At 39.7% G+C, this 19,803-nt stretch overlaps 1 protein-coding gene across 1 annotated transcript; it reads right to left on the bottom strand.

Moving 5' to 3' along the window:
- Positions 1 to 615: 615 nt before the first annotated feature.
- On the bottom strand, positions 616 to 18,949 carry LOC145402933 (uncharacterized). The gene is made up of 9 exons (XM_080274828.1): positions 18,871 to 18,949; positions 15,848 to 15,977; positions 15,408 to 15,545; positions 11,707 to 11,863; positions 10,550 to 10,827; positions 9,137 to 9,418; positions 4,323 to 4,595; positions 2,983 to 3,100; positions 616 to 839 (listed from the first exon to the last, which is right to left on the bottom strand). Exons 2-9 carry the CDS (start codon positions 15,926 to 15,928, stop codon positions 616 to 618), a joined length of 1,551 nt encoding a protein of 516 aa, XP_080130954.1. The 5' UTR covers positions 15,929 to 15,977; positions 18,871 to 18,949.
- Positions 18,950 to 19,803: the final 854 nt, after the last annotated feature.

The raw sequence follows: 19,803 nt of genomic DNA, 5'->3' as shown, positions 1-19,803 counted from the left end.
TTGTTATCACTATACCACAACTCCATTCATAAAGAGTGGGTGACAGTATCTGCTTATCCTAAGACCTGCTTATACAGTATTACCATAAATATCCAAAAAGAAAAATAAAATATATGTATTAGCTACCAGTATTTTAACATCAATATATACTTTCATAGCAACATATTAACAAAGATGTTCGCTTTTGCAAACCTGTTTATTAACTAACTGAAGCACTGAACAGTAAGTGCTACAAATAAAATAATCTATGTTTTGATTAATAACTCTGATATATACTTAACACAGTAACATAACACTAGTTTAACAATACAGTAATATTCTGATCAATGAACAGTAACAAAACTTTATGGCAACAGTACTAACTAGATAAGTTATCTCCCCATCCACCCTTCTTAACATTTTCCATCACAGCATTGTCAACTTACACATACTCCCCACCACCACTCTCTCCCGACCAATTATATACCAACATATTTTTCAGGAATGAACACTCCTTACAACATTCCCCACCACTAAAGATTCTTCTGCCACTACACTTTCACTTTTTATATTTCTTCAGCACACTTCCTGTCACTGCTTTCTCTCCGACACTTTATATATCAGTTTTATTCAGCACTAAACACACTCCCCACCACTACACACTGCAACAGATGGCTCACTCTTGATTGTATCATGGGCGCTTTTTATATGGTGTCGGAGGCTTTGCTTGTGCTTAAACTCCTTGCTGCACCACCGGCAGGAGAAGCGCTTGTGGTCAGAGTGAACTGCCATGTGCTCGCTGATGTATTCCTTGCGTGAGAATGTTTTGCCACAGACTTCACAAGAGAATGGACGTTCACCTGGAAAAAAAAAAAAAAAAGTAGTATGTATCAGGAAAGGAGGGGGACAGGCAGGTGTAAAAGGGAGGGGGGGGGGAGCAGGCACAATGTAGTATGGTATCGTACAGTGTATTTACAATATGGTTATGGTTCCAGATATTAAGTTGATGACAATAATATCTATCTACTGCCATAGTCCCAACCTCAGTTTAGCCAAGTTCATGACTGAAATGTCTTCGAGCTCCATTGTCACCACTTGCCTTCATTCCTTCATAAGGGCATAACCCTTAAACAACAGCTGCATTATGTGATGTACATATACTTTCTCTATTTCTCCCTCACTCCATTTTCTTAAACTTCATTATACATGGAAGCCCCAGTTCCACTTCTGTGCCAGTGAACAATAAATTTTGCCTGCTCTGCCCCTGTTAAAGACCCCCTGGTCATCAAAATCAGTATTTTTGGCTGTAAAATGTCTAAAATTTACCAAATATATAGCTCGTCACCACAGCATGATGAAAAAAGATTCTAAGGTATTCTTGGTGTTTGTTTGCAGGTAAGAGAATATAGTTTCTCATATGTTCTTAGTCTTTGCAGAACACCTTCCATAAAGGAAAAAAACAGTTAAAGATGAGTGAAAATTTTTATTTTGCTTGCTATTTAAGGATTCCAATCTCTCTCTCTCTCTCTCTCTCTCTCTCTCTCTCTCTCTCTCTCTCTCTCTCTCTTTCATATCATCTTATTTCCTTCAGTCTTTCATACTTTATACATTTCCTAAATCTCAGCTATCTTTTTTTATCATTCTTTAACATCATTTACTTCTACCTCTTTACCATTTTGTCTGCACGGTCATAAATCTATCCACGCAGGCCTATAACAGAAAATACTGAAAGTCCAAATGCACTCCACTGATAGGTTAACTCATCTCTGCCACTCCAGGCATGAATTGTGTCCATCTGGCATTGTCTGTGTTTTACTTCAACAAGGTGAGCTAACAAAATTACAATCATGCAGGAACCTTTGTGACTTTTAAGTCATTTTCCTGTCCTTATTCACTGCTGTCAATACATCCATTATTTTTGTACCCTAATGGAACCTCTCCCCCACTTACTCATAAATATTTCCATCCATGGTGAATAGTACCATAATCTTCAAAATGATGCTTCCTCTTACACCCTTCACTAAGAATGGTCTTCCCTAAGGAGAATAAAATCACCTGTTGGTACCAAAAATAATGTCACAGTTGAATGCAAAGGGTTTATTGTATTTTCATTCATTTCATTCATCATCCAATCCTACATTGCCCCATGAGAAGTGTTGCAGCCCAGGGCTAGGCAAGTTGGTCCTGACATTTAACCCATGGATTGCGCAATTATCTTTTTTTATCCCACCCTGTGGTGCACAAAAAACAAAGGAAGAGTTTGTTTCTTTTAGTTTTTGTTTATTATAAACTTGACGATAATCATCCAGGGCATCATCTGGTGAAAAGAAAAAAAAAATCTCTCTCTCCGTCTTTGCATTGGGCCATGTGTAAGTTTACGTTCAGGAGTAGTGAAAAATGAAAAAAAAAAAAATGTTTTTGTTTATTATAAACTTGAAGATAAACATCCAGGGCATCATCTGTTGAAAAGAAAAAAATCTCTCTCTCTCTCCAACTTTGCATAGCGCCACGCGTAATTTTGCGTAGGGGTTGAGTTGTTTACAATGATGCACAGCCTGAGCTGTGGGTCACAACGTGATGTTACCCAGGCTGACCTGTGACTCGCAATCCTCGGGTTAAGATGACAGTGACCAGCCTCACTCATCCCTGAGTGGCATTACGTGAGCAATAAACCCCCAACCATCCCTTGGATATAAACCTTCACCGGCTCAATCCGATTAGAGCACCGTAATTACCCACTAAACCACCAGGTGCCAAAATTTGGTTATATGGTTACCACCAAGCATGGTAAATGGTTTCCTGGTGTAGAGGAAACTATTTGGCTTGTCACTCAGTGTAGGGTTTATTGTGAAATGTTTAAATTTATTGGTATGCTTTCTCTTGATATTATTTTGAAAGGAAACTGAATATGATGTGTTACAAAAATCATGATTTCTTTGAGAGTAACTGCAACATCCCTGTTAGTTAGTCACATGAGTACTGTAGAGAGATACATTAACATACCTGTGTGTGTGCGTTTATGTACGTTGAGATTGTCTCGCCGTGAGAAATTCTTGCCACACTCCTCACAGGTGTAGGGAGCTTCCCCAGTGTGAAGCTTCTCGTGTTCTGTCAGTCGGTCCTGAAGACACAAATATGTTAGGAAGTTGATAGTCTAAAGGACAAAAGCCAATGATTATGCACTGGTGAGGGTGAAGAATGGTATGAAAACAATGAGAATTGTTTGAAGGATGTGTAATGTGTCATTTGTGGACAGGCTGTCCACAGCAAACATATTGGCAAAGTACAGAAGAAAAAAAAAATCAGTTGGATTTTTGTACTGGGTATGAAGAGGTGATTTGGAAATGTCAAAGACTACTTGTTTACTGAGATGTACGAGTATGAATATGGATGCAAGAAATATTAGAGGTTCTCCTAGAAAAAAAAAAAACAATGAGATGCACCAACATGATCTCTGGCCTAATGTTTTAGTTAGAGGGCAACATGAGATACTGCAGTTCATACAGCAGCCATGAGGTAAACCACAGCTTAAACATACAAGCAAATAATATGAATATGATGTAAAATTATAATGTCTAAAAACTGTTTAACTGTAAATATAATATGCATTAAATGTCAGAGATCAAAAGCATCAGTGCAGATCATGAGCTTCATTTGTAATCTTCCTAGTAATGTTCATATTTACCTTTACACAATCAATTCCATTTATGAACCTAACTCTGACCCATTATATATAAAGATTTTAACTATACAGGTATATCTGTGTACAGGCAGACCCCAAGATACGATATCCCTAGATACGATACCATGGCATAGCTATGGGGGTAGAAATACCACCCTACCCCACCGAACAATGGCCAAACCCCGGTATAATGATGGGTTTTGTTTTGTTTTGTTTTTTTAATGATTTTTTATGATATTTTAGATTTAAATTTTGTGTTTAGGTTGATTTATAAACTGTTTTTAGATTAATGTGTTTTAGTCATATATGGGGTGAACATTGTCATTTTGGGGTACAGTTTAGTAAGTTTGATTTTTTTCGGACTTATTTTTGATGATTTTCAGATTTTATTTTTGGATTTAGTTTAGCCTGTTTTTAAAGTTATTTGGGGGTTTAGGTTAGCTAGAAACTTGTTTTTGAATTCATTTAGGTGGGTTAAGGGCTTGGTTGAGGGGGAAACCCATGGCTCAAAAACGCATGTTAAATCTACCCCTAGATACGATACCCCCCCTAGCGATGGGTTTTTACTTAACCAGTTGCATTGTTAAACTGGGGTATGCCTGTATTTGGGCATGATTCTCATAGTATGGGAAGCCTGTTATGCGGTACGTCAGCTTACTACCTTGCGAGTGAAAGCTTTGCCACAAGTTGTACAAACAAAAGACTGGCGAGTGTGGTGAGTTGCAATATGGCGATGGAGGTTAGAGCGAGTGGTGAGCAGCTTGTTGCAGAAGGGGCACTGCTGGGTGGCCCCTCTGGACAGCACCTCCCGCTGCTGGCCATTAGGTATGGTGGTCTCATTGTCACCCTCAGTGTCAGCTTCCTCCTTGATCATGACTTTGGTGTTGCTGTCTTTTGAGTCGTTCTCTGTACACATCACTTCCAGGAAGTTTGTCTGCAAAATGTTGAACAGAGACATTTTTTTTTCTCAGCAGCTGGGTAAGAGTGTTTTTACAAAGCTGTTGCATTTATATTTTCAGTAGCTTACCGTACAATGGGTTGGATAATTAATCAAAGTACAATACTGTTGGTGGTAGGTGGGAGCGCTCACCATCCACTCACTCGATGTAATGCTGCTCGGGTGTCTGCCCTTTTCCCCCGTCCATCCATCCTCTTTGTCTTTCATTCCTTCATTCTTTCCTCCTCCTTTTGCCTATGGGTGACTTTACTCTTCCTCCTCTGTCTTTCTTTCTTTCATTCTTTCCTCTTCCTTCTGCCTATGGGCGACTCTACACCAAGTGACCAGCCATATGGTTTCTTGTACACTAGGAAACCATTTACTATGCTGGGTGGTAACCACATAACCAAATCATGGCACCTGGTGGTTTAGTGGGTAATTAAGGCACTCCAATTGGATTGAGCCTGTGTACATTTATATCTAAGGGATGGTTTGGGTTTATTGCTCATGTAATGCCACTCAGGGATGAGTGAGGCTGGTCACTTTAATCTTAAATGTCAGGACCAACTTGCCTAGCCCCGGTCTCCTATGCTCCTCTTGGAGCAACATAGGATGATGAATGGATGGATGGACTGTATATTAGTTACAAAAATAATACATCTACTTGGTGATGCAGATGACCTAAAATATTTATATTTGCAAAAGAGAAAAAAAGCACACATTACATTTCATGAAAATAAAGAGGAAAAAAAAAGTATGGTAATCATAGGGGCATTAGTCTTCTTAGTGTAACAGGAAAAGTATATGCTCAGGTACTTATTGACAAAGTTAGAGAAGTAACAGAGGAATTAGTTGGAGAAGAACAGCAAGGTTTCATGAAGGGAAGAAATTCAGTAGGTCAGATATTCATCCTGAGGTGTTTCGTGGAAAAGTTTCTGTTGAAGAGAAAGAAGTTGTATGTGGCCTGCATGGTTTTGGAGAAAGCCCATGAGAGAGTGGATAGACAAGGAATGTGGAAATTATTAAAAGTATATGGAGTAAAAGGGAAACAGCTGAATGCCATGAAGAGTATGTATGATGGCACTAGGGCTGCAGTGCGTGTGGATGGTGAACTGAGTGAATTTTTCTAAGCAAGTGTTGGATTAAAACAGGGGAGTGACATATCTCCATGACTGTTCAATTTGTATATGGATGGAGTTATAAAAGAGATAAAAGGTAGGGCAGTGGATATTGGAGCAGCCCTAATGAGAGACAGCAGCATTTGGAACCTTTCGGGTTCTGTCATCTGCAGATCATACTGAATTGTTAAGTGATGACAAGGGGAACTAGAGAGCTTGGTGAATGAGGTTGGGAGAGTATGTAAGAAATGGAATCTAAAACTAAATGTCGGGAAAAGTAAAGTTGTGGTCTTTAAGAGAAATGAAGTCACTGAATGCACAGTGAGACTAGATGGTGAGAAGTGGAAAATGTGAGTGCATTTAAGTACTTGGGCAGTGGAAATGGAAAATGTGTATGCATTTATATACTTGGGTAGTATGATGAGTAATGATGGAAGTTTAGAGGATGAAGTGCTTGAAAGAATACAACAGAGAAGTGCTTGAAAGGATACAACAGTGACGAAAGGTTGCTGAATCATTGAAATCAGTGATAAGAAATAGAGATGTGAGTACAGAAGTAAAAAAGTTGCTGCATGATAGTATCGTTACACTCTAACGTATGGAAGCAATGCTTGGACCTTGTTGGAAGGACACAAGTCAAGAGCGAGAGCAGTGGAAATGAGTTATTGGAGACAAGCATGTGGAGTTACATGGAGAGGCAGACAGACAAATGAGAAATTGAAGGAGCATTGTCGTGTGGATGTGGATGTAATAAAAAGCATTAGGAGAAGTACACCAAGGTAGTTTGGCCATGTGGAGAGGATAGAGAGAGAGAAAGAAAAATGAGGAGAGTGTATGAGAGTGAGGTGGAGGGGGAAGAGGGAGGGGGAAACTGAGGATGAGATGGAGGGATGCAGTGGAGAGGTATCTGAAGGAGTGGAGAGGGATATGAGAGGGGGAGTGTAAGTCGGGGGGAGGGCGACATGGAGGCGATTTGTTTGTGGCCACCCCTTATGGGACCGGGGCATCTGGCCATAGATAGCTAGACTGACATTTCATAACAAAAATATCATTAATAATCTTTCACAAGCAAAGAACATATAAGAACTTACAATCATAACATACCACAAGAAAAAGACTAATTTTTTCTCCCGATAAGCATTTAAGTAGGTGCTATTATACATTTTCTATTAGAGACAGGGCTGCACACATATTCATGTAATGTAATGTAATGTAATGTAATTCTAATATAAATGAATGATAGTCACAGCTAGTATCTAACTGCCCTCCATGAAGTATGGAAACCTAAGTTACGACATCATAGTTCAGAACGTTAAAGGTAGATGACTGGCGTACTACCCTCATAGCATTACCGGTATGTGATCAGAAAACTTCTAACCATCTCTTTGGGATTCAAACTGTTATACACACTGCTGGCATACCCAGTCAGCATAGGGACATCTTTTATATTCTTGCCATCAATAGACAATTTATTCTGGTTAGAGGAGACATTTCAAGCTGAAGAGGTTACATAACCTATACGTTTATGCTCAGTGATCACTGACCATGCTAGCATGTATAGATTCTATGGCATAGGCTAAAGGTACAGAAATGGCAATGATTAAGTGGATGTGTAGTGCAGCCTTGAATGCGAGGCCTGGGGGGGCGCTAAGTTTACAATGGAACAGTTGAGAGGAAGAATAGGACTGAGTGTATTGGTGTTGTGATGAGGAGGGATAGATTGAGATGGTTTGGCCATGTGGAGAGGACAAGGGATGAATTTTGGGTGCGGAAAGCGAGAAGTGTGAACAGTAGGGGTGGGGGTGCAAGAGGCAGACCAAAAAAAGACCTGGGACTAGGTCAAAATGTGTGACCTCAGGGATGGGAGACTGAATGGTGAGGCTGCCAAAGATTGAGCAGCACGGAGAGCTGTCATTAGGTGACCAAGGCTGACACATGCAAGCAAGTTGGAGCCAAACAGTGGCAGTTCTTGTTGTATTGTGATCTTGAGCCATTTTCCACCTGAATCCCTTAGCCCAGAAATCTGAGGCCTTTGCCCTAAGTCATCTTCAGTCTGCCTTAGGGCACTCCTACCTCCACATTGAAACCTGAAATCATCCCAAACCAGTCCTCCTCCTCAATCTTCTCTGTATGTCCAAATTATCTCAGTGTACAGCATCACCTCCGCTATTTCTTATGCCACATCTCTGACAGCACATTATTCCCAATTCTTTTACTCAGTGAGACATTCACATCCACCACAATATTCTAATTTCTGTGCATTCCAGTCTGCATGTATCAAGACCTCTTAAAGGCAAGAGTCTCACTGCCATACAGCATAACACTTCTTACATGTTTTGCAGATAACATACTTGCCATGAAAGGAAAACCCTACATAGAAGAGGCAATAGTCCTCTAAATTTATTCCATCCATTCCTCATTGTAGCAATGAATTCACCTCTGCTTCTCCTCCTGCACTCAACATGTCCCACCACATTACAAAACTCCTCCAAGTTTTCATGTGGCTGTCTCCCCAGCCAATACTGTCCATTATATAATTCATTTCTTATATACCCCGTTGCATACCTGTACCAGATGCTGAAAATTTCTTGCTTAATGTAATACCTCATAACACCCTTGCCATCATTAATTCCTTCATTACTTGTGGTAGGTGATGGCAACCATCATCCACTCACTTGATGTTGTGCTGCCTACTTTTTCCTTCACATTTACCATTCTGGCTCTCTGCTCTCCTCTCTTCTTATTTTTCCCTTATCTTCCTGTCACTTTTTATTAATCTTCATTCCACTCCAGGAGGCTCTACACTGAGTGACAAGCCTAATGGTTTCCTGTAACCCAGGAAACCATTTATAATGCTGAGTGGTAGCCACATAACCAAATAGCAGCATGATGTGGAGCCTACTGTGGTTCCCCTGCTAACTGGATGGAGCAATGCAAAACTAAACCTTCTCATATTTCACTGCGCCTCATTGTCACAGGATGTTGTCAGCCACAAGGGGACTGATTCATCAGTTCACTGCATGGAACTGCCCTGGAAGGGCAATCACTTGCTTGCAGTCGATGGGTCTGCATGGCCAGACAGACTGCAGTTGGTCAGCAACTCCTACAGTACTAAAAATCCATCTTGAGTTAAATATAATCATCTGGTACTGGCAAGAAGTGAACAGAAGTGATGTCCTTATGCTGAACAAGTTAAGCCCTTCTGCCTGATGATGTTGTTTTAAATGTAATTTTAATTGTCTCAAAACTAATTTATTTAACAAAAGAGAGCCATCTAGTAATGAAGTGGTTAATGAGGGTTATATCTAACCCACCCGGTTTGAAAATTCTCTCATTGCCTATATGGAATCATCTAATGGTGGGAAGTATGAAAATAATTAGTTACTGGGTGAGGTGGTTAAAGACAGTGAAAATCCTTACGACACTGGGCTCCTTAGGCTGTTGTGTATCTTGTTCTGAGCTTGTTTCTGCATTATCATTCACACTCTCCTCTGTATTTTCATCTGCTGTTTTTTTATTTGCTTCAAATCCTTCAAACCCTTCCTCTTCTTTATTCTTCATGCCATCTGCACCATTTTCCCTCTTCATTCCCGCCCGTTCCTCTTGTTCGCCTTCGCACAAATCAATGGTTTCTTCTTTTATATTTACGTTTTCTTGAATTTTTTCTTCAGCGAGTGGTGTGACGTCTGAGTTACAACTTTCCTGTAATAAGGACAATGATAGTAAACAAAAAACAAACAAACAAACAAAAATCTTTTTAGTTGCTGCAGAAGTACACAGGAAGTTGCTAATATAGTTACACTGCATTGAGATCTTTTTGTGTGTGATTGTGCAAGCAAATGGGAAATTATCAATTCATACTATATCAGCGCAAAAATTCTGAAGAGGACCTTGCACCTGCTGTCATATACACAAAAGAAATAGATGATGATGGTGATATTCTTAAATCAACATATGCCAAGCTCATAATGCTGTCTGGAACAAATTTAAAAAAAATAAATAAATAAAAATACTGCTGACACAATTGTAATATACGTTGATTCTTTGGTATCAACTTCCAACTGTGTAGTTGGGGAGGCAAGAGGACTGAAGATCAGAATGGATGAAAGAAATACATATGGGAATGCACATGACAAGGGTTTTAACATTTATACTCAGTTCTGTTAGAACAGTCTGATCAAAAGAAGCATACACCAGTTAGTGCAGAAGGCACGTAATTGTGGTGCAGTGCTGAAAATTATGAATGCCTGAATGATAAGTGAATGATCCAAGGCAGATTTAACCAAGCACACAGTTAATAGGTCCACTTTTGTGCTCCCCTTCGCTTTCTTGGGATTTTATCCACCCCATTCAGAAGTAAGAAATAGGATGATGATGATGATGGTGATAAGTGTAATTTTGCTCAAATTATAACTGCTGCATTTAATAATCTCTTGTTTACAAACATTTTAATTTTGAAACCTTTGACAGTCACACTGGTGATAAGTAACTTACATTGTTGCACTTTGGCATTCAATTTTGATACCACCAAATTACTTTGCTCAGCTGCAGTACAAGAAATCACTAGTAATCACAGGTGAATATAAATCAGAATACTGTTTTTTCCCCATCAACCATGTTTTCTCTGTTTACAGAGGGAAGGGAAATCTAAGAAATGGCTCATACTATACTGGGATACAATATGACTATTCAAAGCACCTAAGTAATTTTCTTTCCTGTGCATATGTATATTGTTCTATAGCTCCTGTTCAGTGATGATTCATAAATGTCTAATATTAAACACCTAAAAAATATATATAATTAAAGTAGCCAAACCTCTTCTCTCTGGCAAACTTGAGCATAATGACAAGCGGTGTCAAACAGACGTCTCATGACACACGTTCTTCTCATGTACTCCTCAGGATCTAGAAACTGGCTTGATCTATCCTCAGCTACTCCATAATTGTCCCCCATATCCTGATACTCCCCAGCTGTGGGTGTTTCTGGCAGTAATTGTGGTGGTGGGGGTGAGGGTTGGGAGGGTCGCCGGCAGTGTTTGCGTGAAGAGTTGCTGCATGTGCTTCTGTTATCATCATCCATGTACTTCCTCTTCATGTACATCTGCTGAATATCTGTAATTTTGCTGCCATAAATATGAGACATTACAGTACTTACAGCCTGCAACCATGCTTCATCATAATTATTCCAACTCTAATTTTGAAATACAGCATTATTTTAAGCTACCAAAAGAAAAAACTATCGATACATTATGCCATTTTCATAATTTATTGTCTGGTTTATTTTCTATCGACAGTATATATCTACAGCCAGATGTCACAGTCCTGAAAGAGGTGGCTGTTTGTCTTTGAGTTAGTTGTTTTACAGGGAGGGGCACTAACCCTCCACCAACCCACTTACTGACACGTAGGGAACACTACGAGTTGGTCATATGATTACGACTTAGCAATGTAAATGATTTTCTGGCTTACAGAAAACCATCAGACTTGTCACTTAATGTAAAGCCACCTAAAAAGGAAAGAAGAAGTGTAATAAAAAATTACAGGAAGGATGGGAAAAACAGGAAATGAGGAGGGCACACACACAAAAAGAATGACAGCAGTAAAGGAAGAAGTAGAAAGTACTACATCAAGTGTGTGGATGATGGTCATTGGTAAAGTGGATGATAAGAATGCTGTTTTAATCATGATTGGATCAGATGTTAGTCAGTATGCTGCATATGTTAGTCTAAGTTATGTCAATTATCTTAGTCTATGCACATTTAATGACCAGTTTTTACAGTGTAAAAATTAAATGGTACAGGCAGTCATGATAATCATTAAGAAAACTGTATGATGCAGTATAATTACAAACATCAGAGAAAAAATCGGATACATACACAACACCACAACAACAGGAAATTCATAATAGTGAAGCTCACATTTGGAGTAAAACTTCTAAATTGTGTATCATATGTGAATGTTCCTGACCACCACTTATTCAGTGTAACTCACGACTTAGAGGTGCACGCAGGGTGTCAGATATGATGAGTCCCTTAATTTTGAGTCCTTCAGCTGTATGCAGGAGTGAGGCAAGGCTTGAGTGAGCCACCTTCACTGTCCCTGCATACATGTAGTCCAAGATTGCTTCCAGGTCCTCCTTTGGTACATCCTAGTAGTGGAAGTGTTGTAATTAGTACAGACCTTTACAATTCCCTTGTGCATTGTTAATGGAAATAGTGTCTTAAGTACTGTATCTGCAATTTATTCATATCTCTCCTTGAGAAAAACATAGATAAAGAAGTAATTTTAGCGCTACAGGACTTAGTCTTGTTGCTTCAGACTGTGAATTGGCAAAGTTTTGTTGCAGCAATGAAATGGCTTAGTTTTATTATTGCAGACAATGAAATGGCTTAGTTTTGTTGTTGCAGACTAATCATTAAGTGGTGGTCAAATGCATAGTGATATAATTATATGGCTTGCTCTGAACTGTTTGGTTGCAGATTCAATCTTGGGTGCTGCAGGAAAGAGTTTGTGGATTTGAAATATATTAATACCGGTACTGCTTGTACTGCTCATCCGTATGATCCCTAATACAGGTCTCCCTCGTTTTACGATTGGTATGCGTTCCTAGAAAGGCAATCATAAACCGAAATATCGTAAAGCGAAATCAAGGTTTAATGGGATAAATAGGGATGCGTTCCTGGACTTGTGTATGAGAAACCCAAGACCCATACAAGTGATCTAATATGCAATAATAATGATGATGTTTTATGTATTGTAGAGTCGTGCTTGTCTCCCCAGCTTTCTTAATGTTGACAGCATGCTTTATAACAGTCGATACAGTCGACTGTGCAAGACTCATGGAACGAGCGATGGAGTTTGCCCCCTCACCTGCTTCATGCTGCTTCACAATATTAAGCTTAGACTCCAGGGTTAAGGACGTTCTTGCTTTCTTTGGCTTCATATCACCAGCACCAGATGTTGTAGGGCATTTACAAGACATCACGGTGGCTTAGGAGAAATAGTAATATCATGGGCACTGATGCACACAGATGCACAGAGGTTGTATGCTGAACAAGCACGCGGGTGAGACTTGCAAAAGTGCAGGAAACTGTGTGGGTGGGGCGGGTATGCCACGCATCTCTCAGCTGATCTGCATGTGAGTGCAGGATTTCCACATGCCCAATCGTAAATGTGAGGGAGCTCAGTCGTAAAATGAACACTTGGTACTAAAGAAGAAGGATCGTAAATGCAAAATATCGTAAAACGATACAACGTAAAACGAGGGAGACCTGTACTATATATTTATTGCCAGACACCCCTCCCACAAGGGATGGCCACAAACAAATCGCCTCCATGTCACCCTGTCCCTCACCATTTTGCTGTCCTGCTCCCAGCTCACATCCCCCTCTCTCATATACCTCTCCACTCCATCCCCCAATCTCATCCTTGGCCTCCCCCTCCCTCTCCCTCCCCTCTGTCTCACTGACATATATTCTCCTTGTCAGTCTCTTGCTCTCCATCCTCTCCTCATGGCCAAACCACCACAGTGTGTTTCTCCTAATGCTTCCCATCACATCCACATCCACACCACAATGCTCCTTCACTTCCATATTTGTCAGTCTGTATCTCCATGCAACTCCACATGCTCCTCTGAAATAACTCATTTCCACTGCTCTCACTCATGACTTGTGTCCCTCTAGCAAGATGCAGGTTTCACTTCCATACGTTAGTCAGTATCACAGTACTGTCACGCGATAACTTTTTCACTTCCATGCTCACTTCCCGGTTTCTTACCACCGCTTTCAAAGAATACGCCCCTAATATGTCACAAGAAAACTCCCCACGAATGGCAGCTGGACCTTAGGACTGGGCTTCCTTTCTTACACCAACATATGGATGAAATTAAAAAGAAAATCTTACTGCTGTTTCCCCATTATCATGTAGGGTACAGAGATCTAGAACAGACCTCCTTTTTTTTTTTTTTTTTTTTTTTTTTTTTATGGCAACAACCGAGAAAAGGACCGTGTTCCATTTTTCCTGTTCAGTGTCATAAGTCCTACAGGACTGTTTTGTACCACAAACAATGTCCTAAATTCCTGTGACAAGATATGGTGTTGGAAGGCATCCAGCCCCCTCTCTCACCCTTTACAGTCACCATATGACATGCAGGAAATACAGTGGTTGAGGGATTTTTTTTCCATAGGATAATGGTATCATCATCACATCATCATCATCATCATATCTCTCCCTTGTGCAAAACCCTTCACCCCACTTCTGACAAGGGATGGCTATGACAGCTGCAGGTACAGTACTTTATCCTTACACACTTCTTTCACTCTTTCATTCATTGTTTTACTCTTTCATCTCCATAACTTGTCATGCACACATCATAACACTCTCATTCAAACAACATAGAATAAGGCATTCTGTAAAACACTGGATGCACACAGACATTCACATACAGATACTATCTGCAATCACAACCAACATGCACACAACACATACACACATTATCAAAAATAAATACAGTATGAACAAAAGACCAGCTACATAAGCAGTTTTTATAATTGGCAAACTACAGTCCTTACCACCTTCATCATTAAATGAACACTCAAAATGGATACCAAGGCCAATAAAAAACTCCTGCATGTTACAGTCCTAAAACCATCCATCCATCCATCATCCAATCCTATGCCGCCCCATTAGGGGCGTAGAAGCCTAGGGCTTGGCAAGTTGGTCATGACATTTAAGATGAGAGTGACCAGACTCACTCATCCCTGAGTGGCATTATATAAGCAATTAACCCCAAGCACCCCTTGGATATAAACCTACACAGGCTTAATCCGACTGGAGCACCTTAATTACCGACTAAATCACCAGGCACCATAATTTGGTTATATGGTTACCACTCAGCGTAGTAAATGGTTTCTTGGTGTACAGGAAACCAATTGGCTTGTCATTCAATGTAGTTACCCATAGGCAGAAGGAAGAGAAAAGAGTGAAGGTAAGAAAGACAGAAGAGGGGGTGTAAAGTCACCCGTTGGCAGAAGGATGAGGAAAGAATGAAGGAAAGAAAAACAGAAGAGGAAGGAAGGAAGAGAGGAAAGGGCTGACAGCCAAAGCAGCACTACATTGAGTGAGTGGATGGTGACTGCCCCCACCTAAAACAATCTATACTATTCCAAATGTAAATGCAAACAGATTTAAATAAAAGAGCCAGAACTTTGTCACAGTCCTTGCAGTTAACAGTCTTCATCATATCCACCAGCTTAGAACAAAACCTCCACCAACAGACAACTCACAAGCAAAATTTGAAAGGTCAGACATGGAAGATCTGGCCAGACAACATTACAGACACCAACCATCCCTATGCTCAGATCAACAATTAAGATGGTGCCAAACTGCAGGTGATATGCTATGTAAAACCACCCTACACCATACAACACAATGTCTCATACAACACAACACCTCTAGTGTACTGTACTATGAGCTGCCATAGCTGAATTGGTTTATGTCCCCATGCCACAGTCTACTCATAACAGTTCATGAAGTTGTCCAACAGCACAGTAACACCAATATCAATATAGGACCCCCTTAACTGAGATCAACATTCTAAAGTTCTGTAGAATATAAAATAAATAGTTATCACTTAAGATACTGCATGTACTATTATGTTATAGTGAAGACTTATGAATTTTTTTCTTCTTTACCTTGAGATACAATATAGGGTGTTTGTTTGGGTGGGCAGCCAGCATCATGCTTAGATATTCACTGCATGCTGACAGTACAAACTTGTGGGCAGGGTACAAGTTCCCACCACATGCAATAGTGACATCTGAGTAAGTTTCCTGGAATAAAATTTATGTATTAGAAACAGTTCAGCAACACATTTTCACAAAGTGTACCAGATCTGATATTACTGATCTAACAACTATAATACCATATGTACTATTGTTTCTGCTAACTCTTCTGCCAGTGATCCATTTATAACTAGCTACAATCATTTTTTAGCCGAAAAAGCAATGTACAGATTACACAATACCTTCACCTTTTGAGGCCTACAGTGTTAAGTCAGAATTAACAGCAGTTTTACTGCTTATGGTAAAAAACATATTAAGTAACAGAATTTAGACTGTTAACATTACTGCACCTCATGACGTAGATTAGAGAGTAAAGATGCAAAGGTGGAGAGGTGGTTGTTCCATCTCAGAGCTAGTAGTTCCTCCTCCATGATGATATGTTTTCTCACCGTGCACAGTAATCACCAATATTCATCTCTCCTGAATAACAAGTATCCATATTAGATTCCTAGCAAGCAATACAGGTATCAGTACAGTATTGGAAATTGTTATTCTTTTAATATGATACAATAAAATCATTTGCAAGCATCATTCCATCAGGCATTTTAAGCATTTGGAAGTGAAAATTGTAACATGCAGTCTACCATTTTCCCTTCAGTTAGAAAAATGAAAACCTAAGTAATATTAGCTAATGTTCTGCCATTATGAGACGGAGGGAAGGGGTGGAGAGATATGAGTGCAGGGGTGTGTGTGTTGGAGGGAGGTAGAGGACAGGGTGGCATGGAGGCTGTTTGTAGCCACCTCATACAGGATTATAAATAATTGCACAAGCAGTTCAACCGGTAGAGAGGTGGCGTGCGGTCCTAACGGACCCAGGTTCAAATCCCGGCTGGGGCAGGGAACAGTTTAAGGATTTGAATTTCATTAAATCAGGCTTTACTGATCTACCAGAAGACTCGCCGACATGTCGTAAAAATACCCCCGCTGAAACCAATACACCAGTCCTGTATGAGACAGCCCTAGCATGTCTTCAATATATGGACGGTGGGTGTTAGCGCCGAAGTGGTGACATGTAGAGGTGTATGGTATGTAGGAGGACTGCTGGGCCTTGATAGCAGGCTGAGAAGCCTATGCCCAGAGTCGGACACATTTAAAAAAAAAAAAAAAAAAAAAAAAAGTAGACCTGTGTGAAACAAAAAATTTTTAAAGGTGTCAAAGTAATTTGGGCAATGCTATATGATCTACAAACAGATACTTAACCTATTTTTATTGTCTTTCATTCATGCTGATATCATTCAAGCGGCTTAGGCATGATGAAAGTTGTCCTAGCTACCTGACCTAACCGTAACTACTATGGTACTGGTGTCATATTTCCAGACAATACCCTACTTACTATGGTACCAGCATAACCAGATACATCTGATATTAGGCAGACTTACTGTTGTCCAATTTTCTATACTGTATATAAATGATATTTTTATTATTATTATAATGTACTGCACATACTGTAAAGTTCCAAGCATTTATACAACATAATACAATATCACCTTACATAAGGCCATCTAAAGAGAAGCACATGACAAGGGCATGGCATCCCCTTTTTGAACTTGATAGTTTACAAATTGACAGTCTGGCAGGTGGATGTAAAGTGCATTCTTAATGGAAAATATTACACAGATAAAACATATGTTGATGGTTTGAGGAGAAACCTGGATTCTGGGGGCTAAAATGAGTTGTGAATGATAATCTGTCTCATATCACTGAGTATTTTCACTGTGGATAGTTTACCTGCTTTCCAAACTCTATTCTTGTTTTGGGTCCTGTCTCACCCCATCCTTAGGTGAATAAAAAGGGCAAAAGGTGGTCACAAACAAATTGCCTCCATGTCGCCCTATCCCTCACCATTTCACTGCCCTGCTCCCAGCTCACATCCCCACCTCTCTCATATACCTCTTCATGCCATCCCTCTATCTCATCCTTGGCCTCCCCCTCCCTATCCCCTCCTCCACCTCACTCACATACACTTTCCTCATCAGTCTCTCGCTCTCCATCCTCTCCATGTGGTCAAACCACCTCAATGTGTTTCTCCTAATGCATCCTATCATATCCACATCCACACCACAACACTCCTTCACTTCCTCATTTGTCAATCTCTCTCTCCATGTGACTCCACATGCTCCTCTCAAATAACTCATTTCCACTGCTCTCACTCTTGACTTATGTCCCCTCAATAAGGTCCAAACATCACCTCCATACATAAGAGTTGGTATCACAGTACTGTTATGCACTAACTTTTTCATTACCATGCTCACTTCCTTGTTTCTTATCACTGCTTTCAAAGAGAGGATGATGTGTGGAAGGAAGTGGGATAGTACAGTATATGAGTGTGAAAGAAAGAAGACTGAAGGAACAGACTGTAATAGGAAGATGCATGTAAGTACATCAAGTAGTTAGTTTAGGCCTGTAGACTAGGTGAGCATGTTGGAATATTTATATCATTATAGTTTACTGATTCTTTGGTTATTTGTAGTTAGCGATTGTTGGGTTCAGCTTTGATTTATTTTGGTCAATTACATTTGTTCTGTAGTGCCTGCTTGGGTTAGTTTTGGTAAACTTCATGGCAATTTCTGTCAGTAGAAACTTTTCAAGGCTTGGCACGGCTATCCCCTATCGAAGATTTCTTAGATAATGATATCATCCTTTGTTACTTAACCCTTATGGTTTGGGATGCTTCCTAAGCTTATATAATCATCAGGCACCTGACTGCTGCATTAATCTAAACTGATAACAACCTGAGAAAATTAAGATTTTTGATGTGCATAGTTACTGCAAGAAAAACATTGTTTCTTTATACTAGACTGCATTTAAAAGATATTTAATGTAACAGATTACTAATGACCATTATTTGGATGAAAAATGTGGAATAGGTAGATGTGTCCTACTTTTCATTCATTCACATTTGTCATACTATGAAAGCAATATGTAGCATACTTTGATAATATCATGGTAATCAGAATTTGATGTTCACATCTTGCCTTTATAACACAGCCACTTAAATAGATGAGGCTGACTAATGACCTACCAGTAACAAAACAGTGGCCGATATCGTACGATGAAAATAGGTAAAAACACCAAATTCACCAATGAAAGAAATGCCCTTGTCATTACCTTTCATGTAAATGACGTTTAATTTTGGATCTGCAGGCATACATGCGTAGACACCCGGTACAAGCAGGACATAGTCCATTTAAACCCCTACCCCATTCAGCCCTTTAAATATCCTGTTGAATGTCGTACCTTATCAAAGCAAGTTTCGCCTACAGTATTTGGGTTTCAGTATAGGATCGATAGCTTATCATAGCATATAACTTACATGATCATTTGCATCCTAAAAACATCAACATTTCTAACTTATTTGCAAATATCCAAAATTGAGCACATGCACGGCAGGAAAATGTAAACACAGCTGACCCCGTGTTCGGATTTCTTCCCGTGGCTTCGCCTTTCATTACTCACCATATACCGGTATTAACGATGTCCGGTTCCACTGGGAAGTAGTGAATACTCATTACAAAGCCACTAGGTAAAGAAATCGTTCTAGTAGCTGTAGCTGTAATATTTCATCAGTGTTCGTGTTACCGCCTTACTTAATTAAACAAACGCGATTAGAACTTTCTTTGCATCACTAACTTTTGCACGGATATGGGATATAGCGATCCAAATTAATATTAGGAAAGCTCATACAAGTATTTAAAAAAAAGTGAAAAAGAAGTTTGGGTTCTGTAAGGAAACCAAAGTCGATGTATTTTGAACTAAATAATTGTTTGTCGTGAAGTCCTGTTTTCTTACATATCGGTCTCGCCCATTTTCTCTTAGTTTTATATGATTGACTACTGTATAATAGAGGCAGGTTGATCGGCTACGACGTGTGAAGTTTTACGGTGTACACGTTCTCAGATAGATGTTATTACTGATGACTGTGACGGATTATATTTGGAAAACATTATACTTGTTTGTGATATGCAACTTACATTTAAAGTGAAGGTAATAATGTTGTTTGGCTAGCATTCACCAAAGAAAGCGGCCAACGACATCATCCTTTGAGACGTGACTGCAACCTATGGAAAACTGACAGTCTGGCAGGGGAATAACTTCGAAGCCTCAGCCGGACGAGACACCTGAGTTGTTGGCCTCAAGTCTCGTAGGCATGTATTCTCGTTGGCTGAGGAGGTTTTGTAGCACTGTTTTTTGGCGATTTATCTTGAATACTACAACCTGGATTTCTCTTTTACTGGTATTTATGTAT

The sequence above is a fragment of the Coenobita brevimanus genome, chromosome 59 (genome assembly GCF_032717465.1).
Source record: "Coenobita brevimanus isolate Jiangsu-jjx chromosome 59, ASM3271746v2, whole genome shotgun sequence".
Classification (NCBI taxonomy): Eukaryota; Metazoa; Arthropoda; class Malacostraca; order Decapoda; family Coenobitidae; genus Coenobita; species Coenobita brevimanus.
This window is presented reverse-complemented; position numbering and strand designations above follow the sequence as displayed.